General features: G+C 39.3%; 1 protein-coding gene and 1 long non-coding RNA gene across 11 annotated transcripts in view; one reads left to right on the top strand and one right to left on the bottom strand.

Annotated features, from left to right (window-relative positions):
- The window catches only part of SLC26A8 (solute carrier family 26 member 8), an 80,206-nt gene that overhangs the window by 40,397 nt on the left and 15,501 nt on the right, over window positions 1–24,308 (top strand). For 4 of the 10 annotated variants that reach the window (XM_074332852.1, XM_019738820.2, XM_019738819.2 and 1 more), the window contains 5 exons: window positions 1,317–1,466; window positions 5,190–5,272; window positions 17,569–17,716; window positions 18,583–18,696; window positions 23,265–23,342. In XM_074332852.1, coding sequence (XP_074188953.1) covers window positions 1,317–1,466; window positions 5,190–5,272; window positions 17,569–17,716; window positions 18,583–18,696; window positions 23,265–23,342 — 573 coding nt within the window. The remainder of the gene's footprint in view (window positions 1–1,316; window positions 1,467–5,189; window positions 5,273–17,568; window positions 17,717–18,582; window positions 18,697–23,264; window positions 23,343–24,308) is intronic. The other 6 variants (XM_019738822.2, XM_074332851.1, XM_074332850.1 and 3 more) reach the window with 5 other exon arrangements.
- Window positions 21,237–24,308, bottom strand: part of LOC141571637 (uncharacterized) — a 49,278-nt gene continuing 46,206 nt past the window's right edge. Inside the window, exons 2-3 of the long non-coding RNA XR_012496561.1 lie at window positions 23,188–23,333; window positions 21,237–22,205 (exon numbers count right to left, since the gene is read on the bottom strand). This is a non-coding gene — a long non-coding RNA (uncharacterized LOC141571637). The remainder of the gene's footprint in view (window positions 22,206–23,187; window positions 23,334–24,308) is intronic.

Raw genomic sequence — 24,308 nt, 5'->3', positions numbered from 1 at the left:
AAAAAGGAGTGGACCAGCTGGGTGGAGGGTCCTGGAAATAATTTTCTCTCTTCTAGATTTACAGTCTTGATTAACTACAGATGCCAGTTGGACCATATTCTCAGTTGCATGAACCATTTTGCCCAGATTTTTAAACCTACATGATTTATATTAAAATTCAGTCTTTAAGATACTGTCTCTTTCATAATTCTTCCCATTACATGCCTCATAATAGACATGTATCCTAAAGCAGTTAAAGAATATAAAATGCTAAGTAACCCCCAACTGCAAGAATGGTATAGGAGCCAAGCTAAAGAACATATATGGTCTGGGAAAAGTAATAAAGAATAGGCTAATAAACAGAACTCCTGGGTCCTTTCCATTATGATGAAATATATAAAGTATATTCTATCCTTATTGGGCATTACTGTCTTTTAATATCACTTTTTCAACTTAAAAGAGTACATATCTACCCACTTGGTTTTACTATTCTCGTAATGCTTTGTGCTCAGCAGTACCACAGAGAGATTCTTTTTTTAATGTGTTTTTTCATCTATTTCATTCAGTTTCTATGATATATCTCTACATGCAACGAGCTAGATATTAGTGGACAGTTTAATTCAAATGAGAATTCAGAAATTAGAAACTTAGAAAAAATGCCAAACAGCTTGCATCAGGCACTCCTTCAGAGCAAGAATTAAAAATAAATTTTTTTTAAAAAAATCAACCCATCAGCCTATGTCAATAGCTTTTATTCTCCTCATTTATTCCATAAGGCATTTGGATATCCATGAGATTTGTAAGGTATTGACCATAATGTTTGCATCATCTATATTTTAATGAAATAGTTTTCACTTTCACAAGAGTGCTTTCAAAACAAACTCATATTTTAAGTCAAAAATACATCTTAATTTAGTTACTGAAAATTATTTTGCCTTTTTCTTAGTATTGTTTTGTTTTGTTTTGCCCTTTCTTTTTATTGATTTATTTTTTATTATTATTAGTTCCAGGTGTACAAAACAATGTAATAGTTAGACATTTACACCCCTCGTCAAGTGATAACCTCCCTCCCCCAATCTACTACCCCTCTGACATCGTATATAGCTGTTACAGTTCCACTGACTCTATTCCCTCTGCTGTACTCCACATCCTGTGACGATACATATATATTAAATTATAGTTGACATTCAGTATTATTCAGCTTCAGCTTCAGGTGTGCACTGCAATGGTCAGGTGGAGGGATTCTTTTTGAACTAATCTAGAAAGAGTGTCATTTTCTAGATTTTAGGCAATTATTATATCCCTTTCTAAGCCTCTGTAATTTTGTTTTCTTTCAGAACATAGTTAACTACTGCATGTCTCTCCCAAAAGCTAATTCTACCAGCATCCTACTATTTCTAACTGCTGTTGTTGTTCTGAGAATGAACAAATGTATCCGAATTTCCTTTAATCAGTACCCCATTGAGTTTCCCATGGAAGTTTTTCTGGTAAGTGTTTCGATGCCTCAAATTCATGGTTCAGATCATTTAAAATGATCTTTTTAAAGTTCAACAAAAAGCAACCTAGGAAGGGAAAGGTTCAGAGAAGACTGTAAAAATAATATTTTTAAAAACCTGTTGAATTGTGACAAAACTGAATATATTTAGTTTTAAATATTAGCTTATATGTGTAAAACATACATATTTTCAAAGGACTTTCATGTATTGCCTCTTTCATACTACTTAAAAATAAGGGTTTTCCCCCTTGTGAAAATAATACAGGTTCATCCTAACAATTTTGTAAAACATAAGAAAAAAAAAAGAAAAAAGTTCCTATGGCTGCACCACCCAAAGTCAACTACAATAGATACTTTTCGATTTTCAGTTATTCAGTCCTTTCTTCTTTCAAACAAGTATATGATAGGCCTATGCCAAGTGTTGGCGAATTCCCATCTTCTTTTATGTAGAAGTTTTGTTTCTATTTCAATGTGGTTGCAATCATACTGCTATTCAGCCTCCTTTCGTTCCCATTATGTGACAGTAAAGAAATGAAAGGAGACGAGTTATGAAATGAATGACCTCATCCACATCACGAGTAAGTGGCAGAGCTGGGGCTCACCACTGTCTAATGATAACATTTCTTGTTTCTTTTTAAAAATCTACTAGTAAAATTTATTTTTTACCATTATAATTAATATTTTTATAGTGATAAAGATATTTTCATAAATAAAGCTCAGGGTTTTAAGTCAGCATTTCTCATACTAGGATCATTGATTCTTTGGGTGTCCTTGAGAAATAGTTTCCCCTTAAGAAGTGTTCTGTTGCAGAAATACTTACAGTTCACCAAATATCCATGTGCTCCCCTGTATTTCCCAGCCACCCTTGTAGGCAGGCAGGACCATGTGACCTTAGGGCCACAGCATAGGAGACTAGTGAGTCCCCATGCTCTCTCTTCCCCTGCTGTGATCATCTTAGGGGCTGTATGTTGACATGATAGAAACCACAGGTAGAATGAGCCTGGATCCCTGAGACACCATATGCAAAAATCTTCCCGAGAGACCCTGATTGCACAGGTGAAAAATAACTTTTACGTGTTAAGATCTCATGGTTTGTATGTTGCCATAGCATAAACTATCCTGTACTAACTAATCCAGGTCTACACCGTTCGTGATTGAAAGTATGGGAATTGCTTTGGAAATTGAGACCAAACTCTGTCTCATAACTTGTCTATCTACCTCTTACAGAGGTACGTATTCTCTCTTTCTTGGAGTAGTTGAAAAGCTATTAATTCATAAAGTCCAGAAGCTGAAAGGCTGCTTTTATAAAAGACTTTTCAAAACACAGGGGTGCCTTAGAGCCCAGGAGACAATGTACGTATGATGTTTGGGGAGAGGAGTCAGGGGCGACCTCTCCTTTTCACGAACCCAGCCCAGTTCTGGCACCTTAGGAAACTGAGGCTTTGGAGTCACCAGCAGATGGCATCTGTGACACAGACATCAGTTCTTTCTCTCTTTCTCTCGGTTCAGCTTTATGGATATATAGTTGACATATAAACTTGTAAGCTACTTGAAGCGTACATCATGCTGATTTGACATTCATGTACATTGTGAACGCATGCTCCCATCTGGTTAATTAACACATCCACCACCATCACCTTACATATTTATCTTTTGTGTATATGTGTGTGTGAACATTTAAAGTCTACTCTCATCAAATTTCAATGTGATCAACTATAGTCACCATGTTATTTCTACATTAGACCCTCAGGCCTTATTCATCTTGTAGCTGAAAGTTTGTACCCTTTTGCCAATTTGTTCCTATCTCCCCCACCCACTAGGCCCTGGCAACCACTCTTCTACCTTCTGTTTCTATGAGTGTGACTGTTTTTTGTTTTGTTTTGTTTTTTTAGGTTCTACATATAAATGATACTATACAGTATTTGTTTTTCTGTCTGGCTTATTTCCTTAGCATAATGACCTCAAGGCCCCTCCCTGCAGTCACAAATCAACACTCTCTTAAGAGACAACAGGAATCACAGTGATAATCCTTCAAGCAACCTCAAAGGCAATGAACATTAACTTAGGGTTATTAGGAAAGGAGACAAGAGTGTGAAGATTGCTATGGCTTTCCTATGGCTCACAAATTCTTGTGTGAGCCACGGTGAAGACATCCCTTTGGGGACTGCTGTAAATAATTAGGATGCACCATAAGGGGAAGTGAGGAAGGAAACTGAGGCCCAGCAATGCACGTAGACGAAGTCTTAGAATTATTGCAATCTAGGAATTAAACATTTTTGTGACTTCATTTATGCTCAAAGTTTATTGAAGCCTGGCGTATACTACCTAGACACATGTCATGTGACTGGGAATGCTTTCTGCCACATAGCAGGGATTGGAGATGCAGCTTAAAACTGGAAAGAGAACTCCATGTTTCCCCTGGTGGTGAGGTAAGCAGCAGAGGGAGGATGAGACTGCTGTAACCTCAGGTGTAAAAAGCTTCTCACACCCATCAAGAAACCACTGTTTAGATGTGATGGAGGAACTTGCACACATACCCCAATCTGTCCTGAAGGTAGCCTTCTCAAATAATAAGGAAAATTTTCAAGGCTATATCTGGATCCAGGTAGAATATACTGACAAATAATTTGAGGGTCCCATAGCTATAAGAAATGGTATATACTGTATATTCATAATGTATTAGTAGTGTGTATATTTAAGCTGTATAGCAAACACCAAAAAAGTGTCAATAATAGTTGCCTTTGGGTGATTTATTTTTGCTTTTTAATTTTTCGTTCCTTGGCCACTTGCCACACTTCTTGTTCCTTAACTATATAAAGACCAAACTATTCTTCTCTGACTCAAGCTGTGATCCAGATTCTTCCTTCCATTATGATCTGTAGGCTTCCTAAGGGTCTTCATCTAATCATAGCATCCCAGGTAAACCAACTGCCACACTGCTCAGTGTCCAGTTCAACTCTTAGAGTAGATGCTGGGAAAAGATTTACGAATTAGTAGAGTGGAGTAAAGCAACTATGTAATTATTACTTTAAAAGCTAGACATTGAGTTCTCATTTCTCTGGTTTAATTTGCTTTGGTGTGAGGGCTTTCCAAGGAGCACAGCTGATAGGCTGTCTATTTTCCCCTCTAGTGGAAATGGAAGGGAGACTTGCCATTTTAGAAATAAATGAATGGGGGGAAAAGGCAAGTAATTGCTTTGCCGAAGACCCTTTTCCTTGTGCTGTCAAATGCTGTTCCATATTATTAAGGGTTAACCAGTAATACGACTCTCAATACGCCTCAACAATCCCTCCAAAGGTTTATTTATGCTGGCACAACATATCTAGATCTAAAAACTTTTAAAACGGAGACCTTGATACAGCTATTACCTAAAAACATGCTTATATTTGCTCTAGATGTTGAAAGTTGGTGAGGAAAGACAAGTCCAGAGCGTCCATTTATTCCTATTACTATGTCAGAGACCAAGGCTAAAGTTGTTTTTCATTCTGGCTACAAGGCTAAAAAGAATTTGGGGAATTCAAAGAGTCAGGGAGAAAGCGTCTGCCTTTTTTGCTCCACTGAACTGACCCTCTCTCCAACCTTCATGCAACCTTCATGACTGTCACGTATTTCATTCCCTGTCCTGCCAGATGCTAAGGACACCTGTGTTTCTCGAAGCAATACGTAAAATAATTATTAGATGATTATTTGCCTTTTTTTTTTTTAACCCCTACAGATTCTTGGCTTTGGTGCACTTGCAAACAAAATAAAAATGGCCACAGAAACCAGCAGGACGCTCACTGATATGATTCCTTATAGGTTGGTAATTCCACTTTTCAAGATTACTTTTCCCTTTCTGCTTCCTTCTCTTAGCCCCTGACCACCCAGCTTGATGGATACTCTCCACTAGCAGTCTCTACCCACAGCCAGATTCGGGTCAATGAGTTCAAATTCATTTTAGAACACAGAGGTTCATGACAGAAGAAGGGCTAGGACAACTCCGTGTTTCTTCTCTGGTCAGCCTCTGACTCTCTTCCAATAGTTGAACCAATCCCCTTACCAAGTAAACTGTTGGATGCAGGGAACACCAGAGAGACTCATGCATTTTGTTCATCATACATTATAGGCCTCCTCAAACCCATACCTATCTGATTAACTCTCAAGGATGGGACGAGAGATGCTTCAGTTTTCCCAGCCTCTCTCCTGGGGCTCAGTGCTCTGGAGATGAGCATTCCTTCTGTCCTCACCCACTTAGATTGAGTGGGTGTCCTTGTGCAACCTCATGTTATGATGCTGAGTAGAAAGCCATCTTGAGGTAGTCTGGCATATAGAGTTCCTAAGGACTCACAATTGATTTACAGTATAATTTCTACCAGTGACTGCAGGGGATTGCTCTTGCTTCTGTTAAGAAATTGTAATTCCTTTAACCTTGATCAGATTAATCACTTTAGCTAAGAAAGACAACATACTGCAGTTTCTTGACTCATAGGCCAGCCTTTGAAGAGCATTGTTCATTTCCTCATGCAGTTCAGTAGGGAATACTGCAGTCAGAGACACTGGCTAGCCCCCGTGATACGGAAACCTGGGCTACTTGGACACAACCGGATTGAATTAGCCTCATATCCGACCTGTTCTCAGTGAAATCTGATCTAGGCTAAATCCATTTGAAATTCTGTCAAATTGAAAAAAAGTGAGCAGACCACCACGGAATATGACGGTAAATCAGGCTTGGTCTCTGCCCTCAGGGGGGAAACATAACATGAACAATGGGACTGATACTTTATGTAATTATTTTATTTCATTTGCTCCTCACATTAATGCTATGAGGTAGATATTATCTTCTTTTTATGGCTGAGAAACTAAGGCTTACCAAGTTTAAGTTACTCATCCAAGATCACACGGCTGGTCAGTGGCAGAGCTACTGTTTGAACCCATTTCTATTTAATGCCAAAATCTGTTATTATAACCACTCTCGTATTACCTACTCAAAATGCTTCGGTTATGAATGACTTGAAAATCACAGTCAGCTTTTGCTTATAGTTTATCATAAGGTTCAAGGGTATAGATAGAGAGTGAGCGTTCCAAAAATCTAATTTTAGGTATTGCTTTGACCTTCCTTTTTTATTATATATTTATCCAAGGTTGCTAGGACTAGAAAAATTGGACAATTTAAGTTAGTTCCTTCAATATCCATGTCCCCTTTTAACCTAAACTGTTAACAAAGAATTGAGTGTTACAGAGAACAACAGAAAGGAAACACCGACGTTTGTGTTGTTATCATACTAAATATTTAAGGTTTACTAACACAGATTTGGGCAATAAATTCCATTTACTATACACCTCTTTGGGACAGCCACATTCTTACCTAGCTTCTTAAAGGGACAAAAAGGGGAAACTTAACAAAAAGTTAAACGTCTGCCTTTGAGCATCCAGTTATATTCCTATATAGCTCATTACCTGGAAAACCAATTTACAGGAAATGCAAGGAAGAGAGGAATGTGTTAAATGACAACACATTCAGGATGCAATCAGCAAAATCCAGACTGGGGGAAAATCTGTAGGACCAATGACCAGGTTTCTTTAACAACAACAACAAAAAAAATTGCTGGGAAGAAAAACAAAGATCTGGAGAGGGAACCCACATCTTAAAAGAGATTTAAGGGGCCAGCCCAGTGGCTCAGGCGGTTAGAGCTCCATGCTCCTAACTCCGAAGGCTGCCGGTTTGATTCCCACATGGGCCAGTGGGCTCTCAACCACAAGGTTGCCAGTTCAACTCCTCAAGTCCCACAAGGCATGGTGGGTTGTTCCTCCTGCAACTAGAAAACGGCAACTGGACCTGGAGCTGAGCTGCGCCCTCCACAACTAAGATTGAAAGGACAACAACTTGACTTGGGAAAAAGGCTTGGAAGTACACAGTGTTCCCCAATAAAGTCCTGTTAAAAAAAAAAAGAGAGAGATTTAAGAGACATAGCAATCAATTGTAATATATGGGCCTTATTTGGATTCTAATTTGAACACATTGTAAAAATATGTTTAGGAAACATTTGGGAAAGTTTGAACATTAATTATATATTTTATAACATTAAGAAATTGGTAATAATTTTTTGGTGTACATTTTTTAGAGAGGTACACTGAAATATTTACAATTAAAACTGTATCGTGCCTGGGATTTGTTTTGAAATAATATTAGAATAGGTAGCGGTAGAGATGAATTGAGATTTTTTATGAATTGTTAAGTGTTGAAAGTGAGTAATGGGTACACCAGGGCTCATTATACCCTCCATTCTTCTTTTGTAAATGTTTGGAAATTTTTCACTTTAAAAATAAAATATCAAACATTTATGAGTGGTACTATGCTGAATGCATACAAAGGAAACCAAAAACAGACTCTGACCCCTAAGAAGCCATAGCCTAAAAGTGACCACACAAAAGCTGATTAACAGATACTCTGGACAATTACTAGTAAAATTACGAAACCCATACACTAACAGACAAGTATCGATTCCTATAAGAATTAAGAGGGGGCTTAATTCTCTAGTCAGCAATCTTATGATAATACTAGCAAAAAAGAAAGTTTATTGGGCTAAGGAGAGTTTCCTAGTTAACAATGAGATAGGAGATATACCTGGGAAGAAGTTCTGATTATGGTTATATGTGTTTGGCAATGTTTTTTATGACACAATCTCAGTGAAAATAGAAAGTATTGACTTAATGGAATTAGATAACCATGACTACCAGCAAAATGAACAAGTCTGAAAATTCTGATGACTTCAAAACAATAAGAGGTTAGAGAGGATTTGGGGAGATGGTGGAGTAGGAAGCGCCAGGAATCTGTCTCTGCACCTAGACAACAATTGCCCCGGCAGAGTCTGTCTGATGTAACTACTTTGGAACTCTGGAGCTTATTGAAGGATTGCAATTTCCAGGGGAAGCCTTGGATGGTAAATTGTGATTAATTTTAATCAATTTGAGCTCTTAGCACAGTAGCAGCTACCATCCCCCACCCCCAGCCTCATGGCAGGCAGCTGTTCAAGTGTTCCTGGAGCAGTTTGCACACAGCTTGCAGGAGCCAGGTTGGGCAAAAAGGACCCTATACTCCAAGTGTGAGAGATCTGTGCTGTGATCACTGATTGCTGCTTCTGGTCACAGAGGTACAGACAAAGAGGTGGGCAGCCATTGTTGTTGCACCTCACCCACACAGTTGCAAGCCCCTTCCTCTCTGACTGAAGTGACTTCTAAGGAATTTAAAGGGCCAGAGCCCCTTTTTTTCCTTCTTTATTTTTCTGTTTTCCTCTTTTGGAAGTCAGACATCAAAGATTAAAACATTTTAAAAAATAAAATAAAACTGCGTACACAAGGAAAATTAGAAATTGACCACTCATGCTCAGAAAAGACCTGAGAAGACCTTAAGTTTATACCTCAGGCTAATGCTTGGCACGGAAACAGCCTACAACAACAACAACAACAACAAAATAATAAAAACAACAATCCCTGAGAAGAAGAATCTGATTTCCAAAGTTATCACAATATTGGACTCAAATATCCAGTGTTCAACGAAAATCACAAGGTATACAAAAAAACAGGAAGTACGGCCATTCAAAGGAAAAAGTAAATCAACATTATCTGTCCTGAAAAATGGCAGATCTACTAGACAAAGACTTTAAAACAATTGTCTTAAAAGATACTCAAAGAACTAAAGGAAGATGTGGAGAAAGTCAAGAAAATGATGTGTGAACAAAATGGAAACATGAAAAAAGAGATGGAAAACCTAAAAATAAGAAGAAGAAGGTCTGAGGCTGTGAAGTACAATAACTGAATGAGAAATTCACTACAGTCACATGCCACATAATGACGTTTCAGTCTGTGATGGACCACATATACAACAGTGGTCCCACAAGATTATAATGGAGCTGAAAAATTCCTATCACCTAGTAACATCATAGCCATCCTAACATGCGTTACTCGTGATTGTAGTGATACTGGAGTAAACAAACCTACTGCTCCATCAGTCATATAAAAGTATAGCACGCAATTATGTACAGTACATAACACTTGATAATGATAATAAATGACTATGTTACTGGTTTATGTATTTACTACACTATACTTATTGTTGTTATTTTAAAGTGTGCTCTTTCTACTCATAAAAAAAAATTGTTTGCTGTAAAACAGTATGCTGTATTATGCCAGCAGCAGCCTCTAACATCTTGTGTTTACATCTCTGATTGCACCATTTTCTCTTGTGCTTGATTTAATCTTGTGTTGTTTCTTTCATTGTGGCTGCTAAGCCTACAAAATCCACTATTAATGTTGCCAGTAAGATACCAGGTTGAATGATTGGCCTGGACACAAATTAAAAGTGATTAAGAACTATGAAGGTGGGAAATCAGTAATGGTAATTGCTCGCCAGTCAGGCATGTTCCATTCCACCATAGCTGTGATCTTGAAAAGCAAGAACGAAATGATGGAAGCTGTTAAAGGGTCTGCTTCATTGAAGACGAGACTTAACAAAAATTCGAGAAGGGCCTATATCAGACATGGAAAAACTTCTAATGACCTGGATTGAAGACCAGACACAGAGTATATCCCTTTCAGCACCATGACGATCACAGGGAAAGCCGTTTGTAATGTTGAAAGGAAAGACTGGACCCAACTACAATGTTGTATTTACTGCTAGCTCTGGGTAGTTTAAACCATTCAAGATTCATTACATAATGTGAAAGGTAGTGGTAAGTTTGCGAGTGCTGGTGTGAAGGTAGCTGAAGAAATTTTGGAAACTCTAGCTGATTGTGGAGGAAAAGTACTTGCCAGAACAAATATTTAATATGGATGAAACCTCCTTATTCTATAAATGGATGCCTGAAAGGACTTTCATCCTTATGGAGGCCAAATCAATTCTAGGTTTCAAGGCTTTTAAGGACAAGATAACAACATTGTAGGCTACAAATTGAAACCCTTTTTTGTTGTTTTAATTTTTCTTTTTAATTGGGGAATATTGGGAAATAGTGTGTTTTTCCAGGGCCTATCAGCTCCAAGTCAAGTCGTTGTCCTTCAATCTAGTTGTGGAGGGTGCAGCTCAGCTCCAAGTCCAGTCACCTGTTTCCAATCTTAGTTGAACCAGCAGCCTCGTTGTTAAAAACTTATGCTCTAACCAACTGAGTCATCCGGCCAACCACCGGCAGCTCAGCGGCAGCTCGTTGTCTTCAATGTAGTTGTGGAGGGCACAGCTCAATGGCCCATGTGGGAGTCGAACTGGCAACCCTGTTATTAAGAGCTTGCTGGCTGTCCCAGATTGAAACCCTTTTTGATCTGGCACAATGAAACCCCAGAGCCTTCTAGCATATCAGTAAGTACACACTGCCAGTGTACTGCATCAGTCATGGATGACCCAGCAATCAGTCATGGATGACCCAGCTTCTCTTCCAAGATGCCCTCCTGAATTGCTATACCAGTACAATAGACAAGTATTGTTTGGAGAATAACATAACTTTCAAGATTTTGCTTATTGTTGATAATGCTTGTCCTTTTATTGGTCATCTTTATCCCAATATCAAAGTGGTGTTTCTCCCTCCAAACATCACCTCTTTGATCTAACCAATGGATCATGGAGTTATAACAGCTTTTAAGACCTACTACCTGAGGAGGACCTTTGCTCAGACTATTGCTGCAACTAAGGAAGACACTGATGCAATTCTGGAAAAATGACAACATCTATGACTACATCAAGAACCTTGCTTGGGCTTGGGGTGTTGTCACCAAGGAGTGTATGAATGGCATCTGGATGAAAATACTCAAGAGGTTTTTCATGACTTCAAAGTATTTGCCAAGGATGAGGAGGATGCAAAAATCAACAGGGCTGTGGTTGAGATGGCAAACAAGTTGAGCCTGTGAGTGGGTGAAAATGACACTGAGGAGCCCTGGATGTGGTTCCTGGGGAGCTGACTAATGGGGAGTTGTTGGAACTGGAACAGGAGGGCATAGCTGGAGAAGAGGCGAGAGAGAAGGAAACTGCAGGGGAAGAAAAAGAAGAACACCCAAGAAAATTTACAGTGAATGTTTTAGCAGAATATTTGCAGACCTCAACAAGCTCCTTAAAAAGTTTGAAAACATAGACGACCCCCCTCACCCCACCAACACCAAAAGGTTTTCATTAATAGAGAGAAATAGTCACAGTGCATTATCTGTCTACAAGAGAACCATGATGAAAACAAAAACCAACCAAGCAAACCACCACAGACATATTTGTGAAAGGAGTGACACCTCTCAAGAAACGCCTCAGGCAGGTCCTTCAGGAGGTATTGCAGAAGGCATTAGCACAGGAGATGACAGCTCAGTGTGTGTTATTGTCCCTGAAAACCTTCCAGTGGGACAATATGTGGAGGTGGGAAATAGTGATATTGATGATCCTGTCCCTGTGTAGGCCTGGGCTATTGTGTGTGTTTGTATCTTAGTGTTTTGTTTTGTTTTGTTTTGTTTTGTTTTGTTTTGTGTGTGTGTGTTGTGTTATTTTTGGCCGTGGGGGGTGGGGGTGGTGTAGAATATTGGGGAGCAGTGTGTTTTTCCAGGACCCATCAGCTCCAAGTCATTGTCCTTCAATCTAGTTGGAGGGCGCCCTCTAGTGGAGGGTGCAGCTCAGCTTTAAGTCCAGTTGCCGATTTCAATCATTAGTTACAGGGGGCACAGCCCACCATCCCATGCAGGAGTTGAATCGGCAGCCTTGTTGTTAAGAGCTCAAGCTCAAACCAACTGAACCATCTGGCTGCTCCTCCAGCAGCTCAGCAGCAGCTTGTTGTCTTCAATCTAGTTGTGGAGGGCCCAGTTCACTGGCCCATGTGGAAATTGAACCAGCAACCCTGTTGTTAAGAGCTTGCACTCTAATCAACTGAGCCATCCGGCCACCCCAGTGTCTTAGTTTTTAGCCAAAAAGTTTAAAAAGCAAAAAAAAATAAAAATAAAAAATTGTTTTTCAATTTTAAAAAGTAGAATACATATAGAATAAGGATATAAAGACAGAAAATGTTTTTGTGCATCTGTAACAATGTATTTGTGTTTTAAGCTGCAGTGTTAGAGTTGAAAAGTTAAAAAATTTTTTAAGTTGAAAATTACTTTTTATAAATGTAGTATAGCCTAAGTGTACAGTGTTTATAAAGTCTATAGTAGTGTACAGTAATGTCTTAGGCCTATGCATTCAATTACCACTCGCTGAGTGACTCACCCAGAGCAACTACCAGTCCTGCAAGCTCCATTCATGGTAAGTACCTTATACAGGTGTACCATTTTTTAATTTTTTATATTCATATTCTTACTGTACCTTTTCTATGTTTGGTTATATTTAGATACACAAATACTTACAGTTGCATTATAATTGCCTACAGTACCCAGTACAATAACAAGCTGTGCAGGTTTTCTAGCCTCGGAACAATAGTCTTTACCATATAACCTAAATGTGTAGTAGGCTATATCATCTAGGTTTGTGTAAGTGCATTCTGTGATGTTTGCACAACAATGAAAGCATCTAATGATGCATTTCACAGAACGTATCCCTATTGTTAAGCAACACATGGCTGTAGAAATATTCATAGGCAGATTTGAGCAGTCAGAAGAAAGAATCAGTGAACTTGAAGATAAGATCATGGAAATTACTGAGTCTGAGTAACAGAAAGAAAAAAGGTTGGAGAAAAGTGAACAGAGCCTAAGGGGCCTATGGGAGACCATTAAGCACACCAACATACACATCATGGGAGTCTCAAAGGAGAAGAGAGAAAAGGGTGGAGAGAACATTTGAAGAAATAATGGCTGAAAACTTCCCAAATTTGATTAAAGACATGCATATAAACATCTAAGAAGCTCAACGAATTCCTAGTACGATGAACTCAAAAAGACCTGCACTTAGACACATTATAATCAAACTTTTGAAAGACAAAGAGAGAATCTTGAAAGCAGCAGGAGAGAAGTGACTCATCCCACACAAGAGCTTCTCAATAAAATAATGAACAGATTTCTTGTCAGAAAATTTAGAGGCCAGAATGCAATGGGTCAACTCATTCAAAGTGCTAAAAGAAAAAAACTGTCAATCAAGGATCCTATATCCACCAAAGCTGTCCTTCAAAAGTGAAGGCAAAATTAAGATATTCTCAGATAAACAAAAGCTGAGGGAGTTCATTACCACTATACCTGTCCTGCAAGAAATGCTGAAGGGAGTTCTGCAAGGTGAAATGAAAGGACACTAGACAGTAACTGGAAGCTGTATGAAGAAATAAATATCTCAATGCAAGTAAATATTGGGCAATTATAAAAGTTACCATTATTGTAACAAAACTTTGTAACTCCACATTTTGCTTTCTACATAATTTAGGAGACTAAAGCATTTTTTAAAATTATTTATGTTTTGGGGTACACAACGTATAAAGATGTAATTTTGTGACATCAATAACCAAAGGGGTGGGGATAGAGCTATAAAGGAGCAGAGTTTTTGTATGATATTGAAGTTAAGCTGGTATAAGTTCCAAGTAGAATGTTATAAATTTAGAATGTTAAATATAATCCCCAAGGTAACCACAAAGAAAATAGCTATAGGATATACACAAAAGGAAATTAGAAAGGAATTTAAACATTTCACTACAAAAAAATCAACTAAGCACAAAAGAAGACAGTAATGCAGGAATGAAGGACAAATAAAGCTATAAGGCATGTGAAAAACAAATAGCAAAATTATGGAAGTATGAGTAATTTGCTCCTTATCAGAAATAACTTTAAATGTAAGAGGATTAAACTCTCCAACCAAAAGCCAGAGATTGGCAGAATGGATAAAAACACATGATCCAACTATATGTTGTCTACAAGAGACACACTTTAGATTCAAAGAAACAGATTGAAAGTGAAAACATGGGAAAAGATATTCCTTGTAAAATAGTAACACAAAGAAAGCAGAAGTGGGCATACTAATATCAGACAAAATTGACTTTAAATTTAAAAAGCCATATATGAAAAATCTACAGCAAACATTACATTCAATGTTGAAAGACTGAATGTTTTTCCTCTAAAATCAGGAACAAGGCAAGGGTACCCACTTTCACCACTTCTATTCAGCATAATACTGGAAATTCTAGCCAGAGCAATTAGGCATGAAAAAGAAAGAAAAGGAATTAGAAAGGAAGAAGTAAAATTATATCTGTTTGTAGATAATATGAGTTTATATATAGAAAACCTTAAAGATTCCACACACAAAAAAAAACCTGTTAGAACCAATAGATGAATTCAACAGAGTAGCAGGATACAAAGTCAACACAAAAAAAGACAGTAGCAGGGGCCAGCCCAGTGGCTCAGGCGGTTAGAGCTCCATGCTCCTAACTCCGAAGGCTGCCGGTTCGATTCCCACATGGGCCAGTGGTCTCTCAACCACAAGGTTGCTGGTTCAACTCCTCAAGTCCCGCAAGGGATGGTGGCCAGTGCCCCCTGCAACTAAGGTTGAACACGGCACCTTAAGCTGAGCTGTCGCTGAGCTTCCAGATGGCTCAGTTGGTTGGAGCACAGGCTCTCAACCACAAGGTTGCCAGTTTGACTCCTGCAAGGGATGGTGGGCTGCGCCCCCTGCAACTAGAAAACAGCAACTGGACCTGGAGCTGAGTTGCACCCTCCACAACTAAGACTGAAAGGAGAACAACTTGACTTGGAAAAAAGGCCTGGAAGTACACACTGTTCTTCAATAAAGTCCTGTTTCCCATCCCCAATAAAATCTGGAAAAAAAAAAAATTTAAAAAAATTGACAGTGTACAAATGGATTAAATGTTAAAAAAAAAAAAAAAAAAAAAAAGACAGTAGCTTTCCATACAATAAGACTGAACAATCTGAAAAGGAAATTATGGAAACAATTCCATTTACAATAGCATCAAAAAGAATAAAATACTTAGGAAATAACCAAGACGGTGAAAGACTTACACAATGAAAACTACAAAACATTGATAAAAAAATTAAAGAAGACATAAGTAAATGGAAATAGATCCAATGTTCATGGATTGGAAGACTTGATATTGTTAAGATGTCAATGCTACTCAAAGCAGTCAGCAGATTCGACTCAATTCCTATCAAAACCCAATGAGGCTTTTGCAGGAAAAAAAAATCCTAAAATTCATATGGAATCTGAAGGAGCCCCAAATAGCCAAAGCATTCCTGAAAAAGATGAACAAAGTTGGAGGGCTCACACTTCCTACTTTCAAAACTTACTACAAGGCTGTAGTAATCAAAACAGTGTGGGACCAGCTTAAAGAGAGACATATAGACCAGTGGAATGGAGAGCTCAGAAGTAAACCCTTGCATATATGGTCAAATGACAAGGGTGCCAAGACCATTCAATGGGGAAAGAACAATCTTTCCAGCATTGGTACTGGGAAAAGTAGATATCCACAGGCAAAATAATGAAATTGGACTATTACCTAACACCATATACAAAAATTATATCAAAATGGATCAAAGGCCTAAATATAAGACCTAAAGCTATAAAATTCTTAGAAGAAAACATAGGGTAAAAGTTTCATGACATTGGATTTGTCAGTGGTTTATTGGATATGACTCAAAGGCATAATCATCAAAGGAAAATAGACAAATTAGACTTCATGAAAATTAAAAACTTTTGTGCATCAAAAGACACTACCAACAGAATAAAAGGGTAATCCACAGAATAGGAGAAAATATTTGTAAATCATGTATCTGATAAGGAATTAATATCCAAAATATACAGAGAACTCCTAATACCCAACAAAAACAACCTGACTCAAAAAATGGGGCAAGGACTCGAATAGACGTTTCTCCAAAGAAGATATACAAATGGGTAATAAGCACATGATAAGATATTCAGCATCACCAATCATTTGGGCAATGCAAATCAAAACTACAATGAGATACCATCTCACTCCCATTAGGATAGCTAGTATAAAATAAAAAAAAGTCAGGAAATTACAAGTGTTGGTGAGGATGTGGATGAGGAAAATGGAATCCTTGTGCATTGTTAGTGGGAATGTAAAATGATACAGCTACTGTGGAAAACAGTATGGCGGTTCCTCAAAAAAAATAAAAACAGTATTACCATATGATACAGCAGTTCTACTTCTGAATATATACCCCCAAAATTGAAAGCAGGGTCTCGAGTTGTTTGTGCACCCACATTCATAGCTTATTCATGATAGCTAAAATGTGGAAGAAACCATAAGTGTCCATCAGTGGATGAATGGATAAGCAAAATGGGTTATATACATACAATAAAATATTCAGCCTTAAAAAGGAAGGGAATTCTGACGTATACTGCAACACCGATGAACCCTGAGGACATTATGCTAGGTGAAATAAGCCAGTCACAAAAAGACAAATAGTGTATGACTCCACTTATATGAGGTACTTAGAGTAGACAAAATCATCAAGACAGAAAGTAGAACGGTGGTTGCCAGGGCTGGGGAGAGGGGGAAATAAAGGGTTATTGATTAATGGGTCTAGAGATTCAGTTTTACAAGATGAAAAGATTTCTGGAGTTGATGGTAGTGATTGCACATTATGAATGTTATTTAATACTACTGAAATGTATACTTAGATGGTTAATTTCATGCTATGCATATTTTACCACAATAAAAAAAACTGGAAGAAAAAAAACTACAAAAGGGAAGGTGTGGATAGAATTAGAAATAATTTGTATAAGGACTATGACTAAAATTATACCCTGAAAGATTTGAGGGAATTAAAGAATAGAAGGGAATTCACTGAGCTTTTTAGCTCTGAACTATCTTAGATGTAACAGCTGCCTATTATATACCCACTGATTACTCTCAAATAGTGTAAATAAACCATTTTTTGTCAATCCTTGTGGTTTTGCCTGTCCTATTTGTTACCATTGCTACGTGGCAGAAACCTTGAACTAGAAGATAGCGGAACATATTCTCTTGATGGCTTTTGTGACTTGGCTTAGTTTGCTGGCAGTTTTGGCAAGCTGCTTCCTCAATTGTTTTCCTTATCTCTTATTGGTACTTTTTTTTAAGTGTCAGGCCTGCCCTGTATGATAAGGATGGAGTGGGGGAGGTGCCAATAAATCATTCCTGCTCTCCAGGAATAATTCCACCATTTTATTCCAGCTTCCTGTTTCCTGTAATGCCAGATTTGAACATTCTTCCGGAAATTATTTTACAAGCCTTTTCCTTAGCTTTTGTGAGCTCCTCACTGCTCATATTTCTGGGCAAGAAGATTGCCAATTTCCATAACTATAATGTCAATTCCAACCAGGTGAGAGGACAGGTTTTTCTATTTATTACTTCCTCTGACCCTTAAGTCTTTGTTCTCCAATCTGAGCCTCCTGCTAACAGGAAGACTGGATTCTTCTGTAATCAGAGAATTACTTGGACTATAATTTGAACTATAATTACCAAAGGATTTTTGAGAAGTGTGGCACACTTAACTCTGAACCCACTTGAAATAATATGAGTGTTATTCCCCTAGAACAGATATGGGGTAGGGATGCAAAAAGATAACACAGGGCACCATGTTGGTAAGCCAGCAGAATTCCTCTTCTCCTAATTTTATCTTCCTTTCCAACAAATCCTTAGAAATCAACTGCATTCTGAGGTGCAGTAAGAAATGATATGGAATACCAAAATCAAGCTTCTAATATAATTAAGTTGGTCTCCCAGAAATAGTTTTTGTCTCTTTTTAGTTTTTGAAAATCTCCAACTATTCTGAGTTTGGCCCTTTCCCCAGGATTTCAAAAGGGAAATATGGAAGCAAAAGGTATCCCACATTGACTTTTAGGATATTATACTAGAAGGCAGGGAGAAAAATAGTACTATGTTTCCCTCTATCATTCTAAGTCCTACTGGTCTTGTGAAAAAAACTAATAAGGCAGATGTTTCATTTTCTCACTTTGAAACGATCTCACTTTCCTTATGATCACTAGCTAAAATGAAGGTTCAACTTAATCTAGAAATCAGATTTGCCATCCTTTTGTTCTTTCTAAGAATATTTCGGCATTGTTTGAAGTGATATAAGCAACCATATTCTCCTACACAAGAAATAGACAATATGCCTTTGGTTCAAACTTAAATCAGCATTCTTCCACAAATAGTGGGACTAAATTGTTTGTCATTTCTTTATAGGATTTAATAGCCATTGGCCTTTGCAATGTCGTCAGTTCATTTTTCAGATGTTGTGTGTTTACCGGTGCTGTTGTCAGGACTATTATCCAGAATAAATCTGGAGGAAGACAACAGGTGTGTTGAAATAGAATTTGATCTCTAACATATAAACATATTTATGTCTATTCATATATATATATATACATATATATTCATAGAAAGGGATTATATTAGTCTAATCATGTTGTTGTTTTAATGTTATGTTTGTTGGGGAAGCTCTCTTGGAAGAATTTGGATTTCATGCTTGCCTTAATTTTTGCTTAGATTTTTGTCTAAAAAGCTATTTATCAATGTGGAACTTGAAAATCGTTTTCTGTAAGAATATGATTCTATGTGAGAGGCTTCTATATATGAGCCCACAAAAAAAAACAAAATACATTTTCCATGTAACATACCTAAAAGGAAATATTTCCGGTAAACTAACGATTACCTATTAACGATTTTTTTTTTTTTTTTTTTTTTTGTACGGGAGATATATACTCAGTCTTAGTCTAGGAAAGCAATAATACAACTTTCTCCACCCTGGCAGCTGAACTAGAAATGTTCCTGGCTTCCCCAAAGGATATACCAAGAGGTTTTCATGATAGAGAGTAAGGTCTTGTCTAGGTGAGCCTTTTATGACCATGCTATCTTTGTATAGTTATCTAGGTCAGACTCTCTTCAGGTATTTTGAATTAGGAAACTCAATGTATGGGTGGGTAAGAGGGGAGAGGGAAAGGGGGAATGATGGGAGGGAAGGCTCAAAAGGCAAACCTCCTTGTCTAATTGCAGTCATGAGTCCAATGTTCATGAGTTTTGAACTCACTAGATAAAAGTTACAACTTGACAACATGAGAGGTGTTCCATCTCAGCTACATAGCCTGGTGAAATGTTGAAGCCCTATCAGAATTGAAACTGGAGTACAGTTAGGGAATGGACCAGGGTTCACAAGGCAAAGAAACAGGGACAGAGGTCAAAGACAAGCTTAGGCCACAGAAGCATGCTAGGAAGGTATAGCCATGGTCAGAAACTGAAGTGCCAGGAGAATGGACACTGAATTTTAATGGGGAAAAATAAAGTGTCACTATCCATGGCTAGTTCGGTGAGAGCGAATAAACATCAGAAGATGAGGCATAGACAACGCACAGGTCTAGAGGAAGACCTCATCGCATCATTCCAGGTGGACTGAGTTTTGCTGTCACAGAGCTTCTGGCAGACACACTGGCCTTTAAGGTGTAGCTCTTTTCCACTGCTCTTTGCCGTACAAAAGGAAGTTGGGTTATGTTAAAAAGAAGGATGTTCTATGCAAGAACGAAAAATCTTTGCAGTCAAAATTAGAGGGTTTTATAGGAAGAAATGGAAATGGCAATTCCAGGCATTAGTTCCCACTAACTTGACAATACACTTTGTTTATTCACTATATAAGCATCACAAATTTAGGGAGAAAAGATGTACACAGTTGGAAAAAATTAAATCACAGTGCAGGTAAAATTAAGTACAGAATAAGTACAATAAATAAAAAGTACCATAAATGTTGCAAGAAGGAGAATGATGAAGGAAGTGAGGCCTTCATGGAGTCTCCTAATGAAAGAGCCTTAGGATACGTATAGATGGAGGGAAGGAAGAGGCTTCAGTTCAGCCTGGGAGATGCCTTCGGCCGGTTGGACTAAGTAGTGCCGGCCTCAGGTAGGCGGCCCATGGCTCTCATTCCGCGGTCTGTTGCTGCATTGTTCTCCCGTGCAGCACACTCCCCTGCCGGTGACATCTCTTTCTCTGCAGTACAGTTTGACACTTCATTGGAGGCATGTTTCTAGGGATGCTGGTAAGCCCTTCACTGACACCCTGATCTGCCCAGTGCATATCACTGGTTCAAGCAGAGAGTGCTGCCAGCCCCTGGCCCCACGCATTGGAGCCACCCAGCCTCTACTCTCAGTTTCTGATCCGGACCTGCAAAGGCTTCTGGGACTCATTCAGCCTCCTTCATCCCACAGCAGTGGGTGCTGCCTGCACCCCTTCCCTTTGGGGACTTTTGATTCACTCTGCTTAAGAACAGCCCTACTGCTTCAAAGTTCCTTAAGACAGGAAAGAGAAGCCAGAGTCTGGCTCTGAATCTCTCAGACATGACCTGCCACCAACGGCCACTTTATTTTTGTTTGGCATAAATACAAGCTGTGTATTTATGTATCTGGGTTTGTCTTTAATTTTGCCCAGTCTAGAGCCCATTTGTCTTCACTGGTCGCAGCAAAACCAAGCGGCCCTTGCAGCCATGGCCTGGGCTTGGGGTGTTGGCCGGTCCCTGGCAGTGGGGGTGTGAGGAGCCCCTGGCCTGTGGCCAGTAGCACTGTCCCCCGCTCCGTCTTCCCGCTTATTCAGTTCTGACCACGGTGCTTCCTTATTCTCCATGAATGGGTTCCTTTCCTCATTCTCTGCTTTCCAAGGACTGGCCTCTTGCCCTGTCCCCACACTCCAAGAACTGCTTACAAATCAGTTGTTATGAAAGAAAGAAAAGAAAAAAATTATAAAAGAAGAAATGTGTTGTGTTCTTTTTAGAGGCAGCCGATGGGATGGTGGAGAGAGCCTGGATTTTAGAGTCAGCCAGTCAGGTGGATTGGACTCAGTGGTTCCTAAATGTTCGACCTTGAACAAGTTACTTTTGTCTTCTGAGGCTCTTGTTCTCATCTGTGAAATGGGGAGAAAGATACCCTATCAGTTGTGAGAATTAAATTAGATGATAATAGTGCCCATCATATTGCCTGTCGCGTAAGATGTTCAAAAATCACAGCTTCAGTCCCAGGTGCCTGGAGCCCTGGGTACTTGGCAATCTACTGTCCTACCTCATGGCACCCACTACTTATGGGGCAATTGGTGTCTGAGGGTATGCATGTCCATAGTGGCCGTGGCTTGTGGGAACTCACACTGCCTTGAATCCCAGGAAAAGGCAGAGTCGGTCTTTGATCAAGAAATCTTGGACAGGTGATGGAAAATCGGAGCGGCAAAGCAACACGTGGGTAAGATGTGCTGCTCTCCTGCTTGCTGTCTTCAGCTGCTGTGCAGGTGCTGAGTCTGAGGTTCTGAGAGCCATCAAGCACCCTTGTAAGCCCGTTCCTTTGAGTGTGCTGCCAAGGGGGACACACAGTTATTGGCAGGCCCCCCAGCCCTCTCTGAGCAGCACATTTTATGGGATTCAGTGTCTGGTTTGTACTCATTTTGATGTAGGTTTTTATACAGCTTATTTTGGCTCTGGATGGCTTTGTTTCCTTAAACATAATCAGAAGAATTTTGGAGGAAAGAAGTGGTAGGAAGGAAAAGTCCTGATGTATTTTCCTGTGCTAATCAAAATAGGTTTTTTTCTAGAGTGCCAACAAAGACCACCCGAAGCTGGACCCTCAAATTAGATCCAGCAACAGGCTGACGTGTACATTGGCCGGAGGAGTTTCTGCTCTCAGGTCCCTGCTGTAGTCCCACAGTGTATAAAACGTTTGCTGTTAGAACTTCCTGAGTTTCCGTTATAATGACCCATGTTCCTGAATCCTCCCTTTTTCCTACAATACTCTCACGTGGCTCAGCTTCTCCACGTCAGGTTGCTCACATTCGCTGTGAATCAGCTGGAATGGAAGACATAGAACGTTGATTTCATTGCTGTTACTTTCAGTGATGCATTTATGTGGCAAATAGCAGTGAGTAGTGAAAGGGAACCCAGGAGGAAGCTATGTTTTTTTCATACTTATGAGATAAAGATAAAAATTAGAGAATCATGGCTGAGTGGTCATTTAACAGCTTAGATTTGAGGGACTCCCTCAGTTCTAGGTTGTATATGCCATTGTTTTGATGTGTGGTTACAGTTTCATTCCCCTCCCCCATCTCCCATCACAGTGGGAAATTATACCGCTTTATGTCGTGTTTTATTATTATGAGCTTAAGCAATGGAAACGTATCAGTGGAGGATATAATAGGTTCAAGGCTATGTCCAGAGAGCCTTGACATTGCAAAGGGAACTATGTTCCTTAGCTTTCTACCTGTGTTTGCCAGTCAGAATCACTGCGTACCAAGTCACACTGGGCCCAGAGCTGTCATTCCAGCTGGGATGGGATCCAGAGCTGCTATCTATGGCCCTGACTCATGTTTGGAACTTTTTTTGGCTGCAATAAAGCAGAGAGAGCTGAAGTCGGAACATCAGAAGGGATTATCATTGTATTTTTTGAGATGAAGCACCAATGAAACTGTTAGATGGGAAGCTATGCAGGCTCCAAGCAGGACCGTGAGAGGTGGGATATTTATTAATACGCAAAGTGGAATGGGTGGGATTTTAGGGCTGACAGTAAGTACTCTACTAGGGCTTTCCTAAACTTTTCAAGGAGGTGTTAAAGTTGGGACGGAAGGCAAGCCAGATTTTAGAAAACTTGAGATTCATACCCAAGACTATTTGGAAATTTTCAGAAAGTGTGTATGTGTTCACTCAACAAGTATGTACTGAGTACCTAGTATGTGTTTAGCACTTTGACAACACCTGGAAATGTCAGTTCAATAAAAATGTACTTATGCTGGTTATACTCAACTCCTTTTAAGAAAAACTGACATGCTTCTCACCAAGCAGAAGGTGTCGGTGGCAGACAGGAGCTGACCCGTTCCTGACGGTCTCTCTCCATCCGGCTCTGTCTCCTCAGTTTGCATCTCTGGTAGGAGGGGGCGTGATGCTGCTCCTGATGGTGAAGGTGGGACACTTTTTCCTCGAACTGCCAAATGTAAGTGCAACTGATCAAATAACTAGGCCGAGAAAGACCAGTCTCCAGATTGCATCTTGGTGGGTCTCTCTCAGGAGAAGTACATTCAGCTTGTCCCCAGTGGTTGCCCCAGACTCACTGTAATCCTTTTCCTTTAAACTAACAGCATCTACCTCACAGGAGTGGGAGTTAAATAAGATTTCATATATATATGAAAGAACAGTGTTGCGCTAATAATAAGCCCTCAAGAAACATAAGTTCTTATTGTTATTATTCTCATTCTCATTAATCTTCTTTTAATTGCTTAAGCTATAAAGAAGCTTTACAAGTAAGGATTTAGTTAAAGATGACCAAAATAGACTTCAGATGCCAGAACGCCCATGACCAACACAGGCTTTGAAACTCACTGTGCATTCATGCCATCTGTTTTCTTATACCGTTTCCAGAAGCCCTTGCTCTGCATTCATGCAAACTCAGTCCTCCTCTTGCTTCCACACTGTCTCTTGGTTAGTTGGAAACACTAAAAGACACGGTCTGAAAGTTTAGTTATAACTCTGTGTTCAGCTAGGATGCTTCCACATACTTACATGCCGTTTCTTCCCTTTGTGTGAGACTGACCACTTTGCATTTACAGATGCCAGGTGCATTAATTACTGGCTATAATCAATTGGTTCTCGGTTGCAATCGAGATCAATGTGCAGGGACCATAATTTCCTTCTAAATTTCCCTAATGTTCTCGTTAGCCATTTTTGGACAGTACTGCGGGAGGTGGGATGAGGTTTCATTCCCGGTGTAGCAGCTTGGTTACACACTGAGGTGGCAGTGCCTGAAGCTGCAGTGGTTGGAAATGTTATTCTCATCAGTTTGAACGCATCCGTTCTACCTGGTGACTATCAGGTTTCGGCAGGGCAGGACCACCTCACGGCTGTTACTGCCTTCTGTTTTGTGATTCAGGGACCTTGGAACCCAGCCATGGAATCCATGCAT

This window comes from Rhinolophus sinicus, linkage group LG05, assembly GCF_036562045.2.
Source record: "Rhinolophus sinicus isolate RSC01 linkage group LG05, ASM3656204v1, whole genome shotgun sequence".
In the NCBI taxonomy this organism is placed as follows: Eukaryota; Metazoa; Chordata; class Mammalia; order Chiroptera; family Rhinolophidae; genus Rhinolophus; species Rhinolophus sinicus.
The sequence above is the reverse complement of the archived record's forward strand: the minus strand, read 5'-3'. Positions and strand labels throughout refer to the sequence as shown.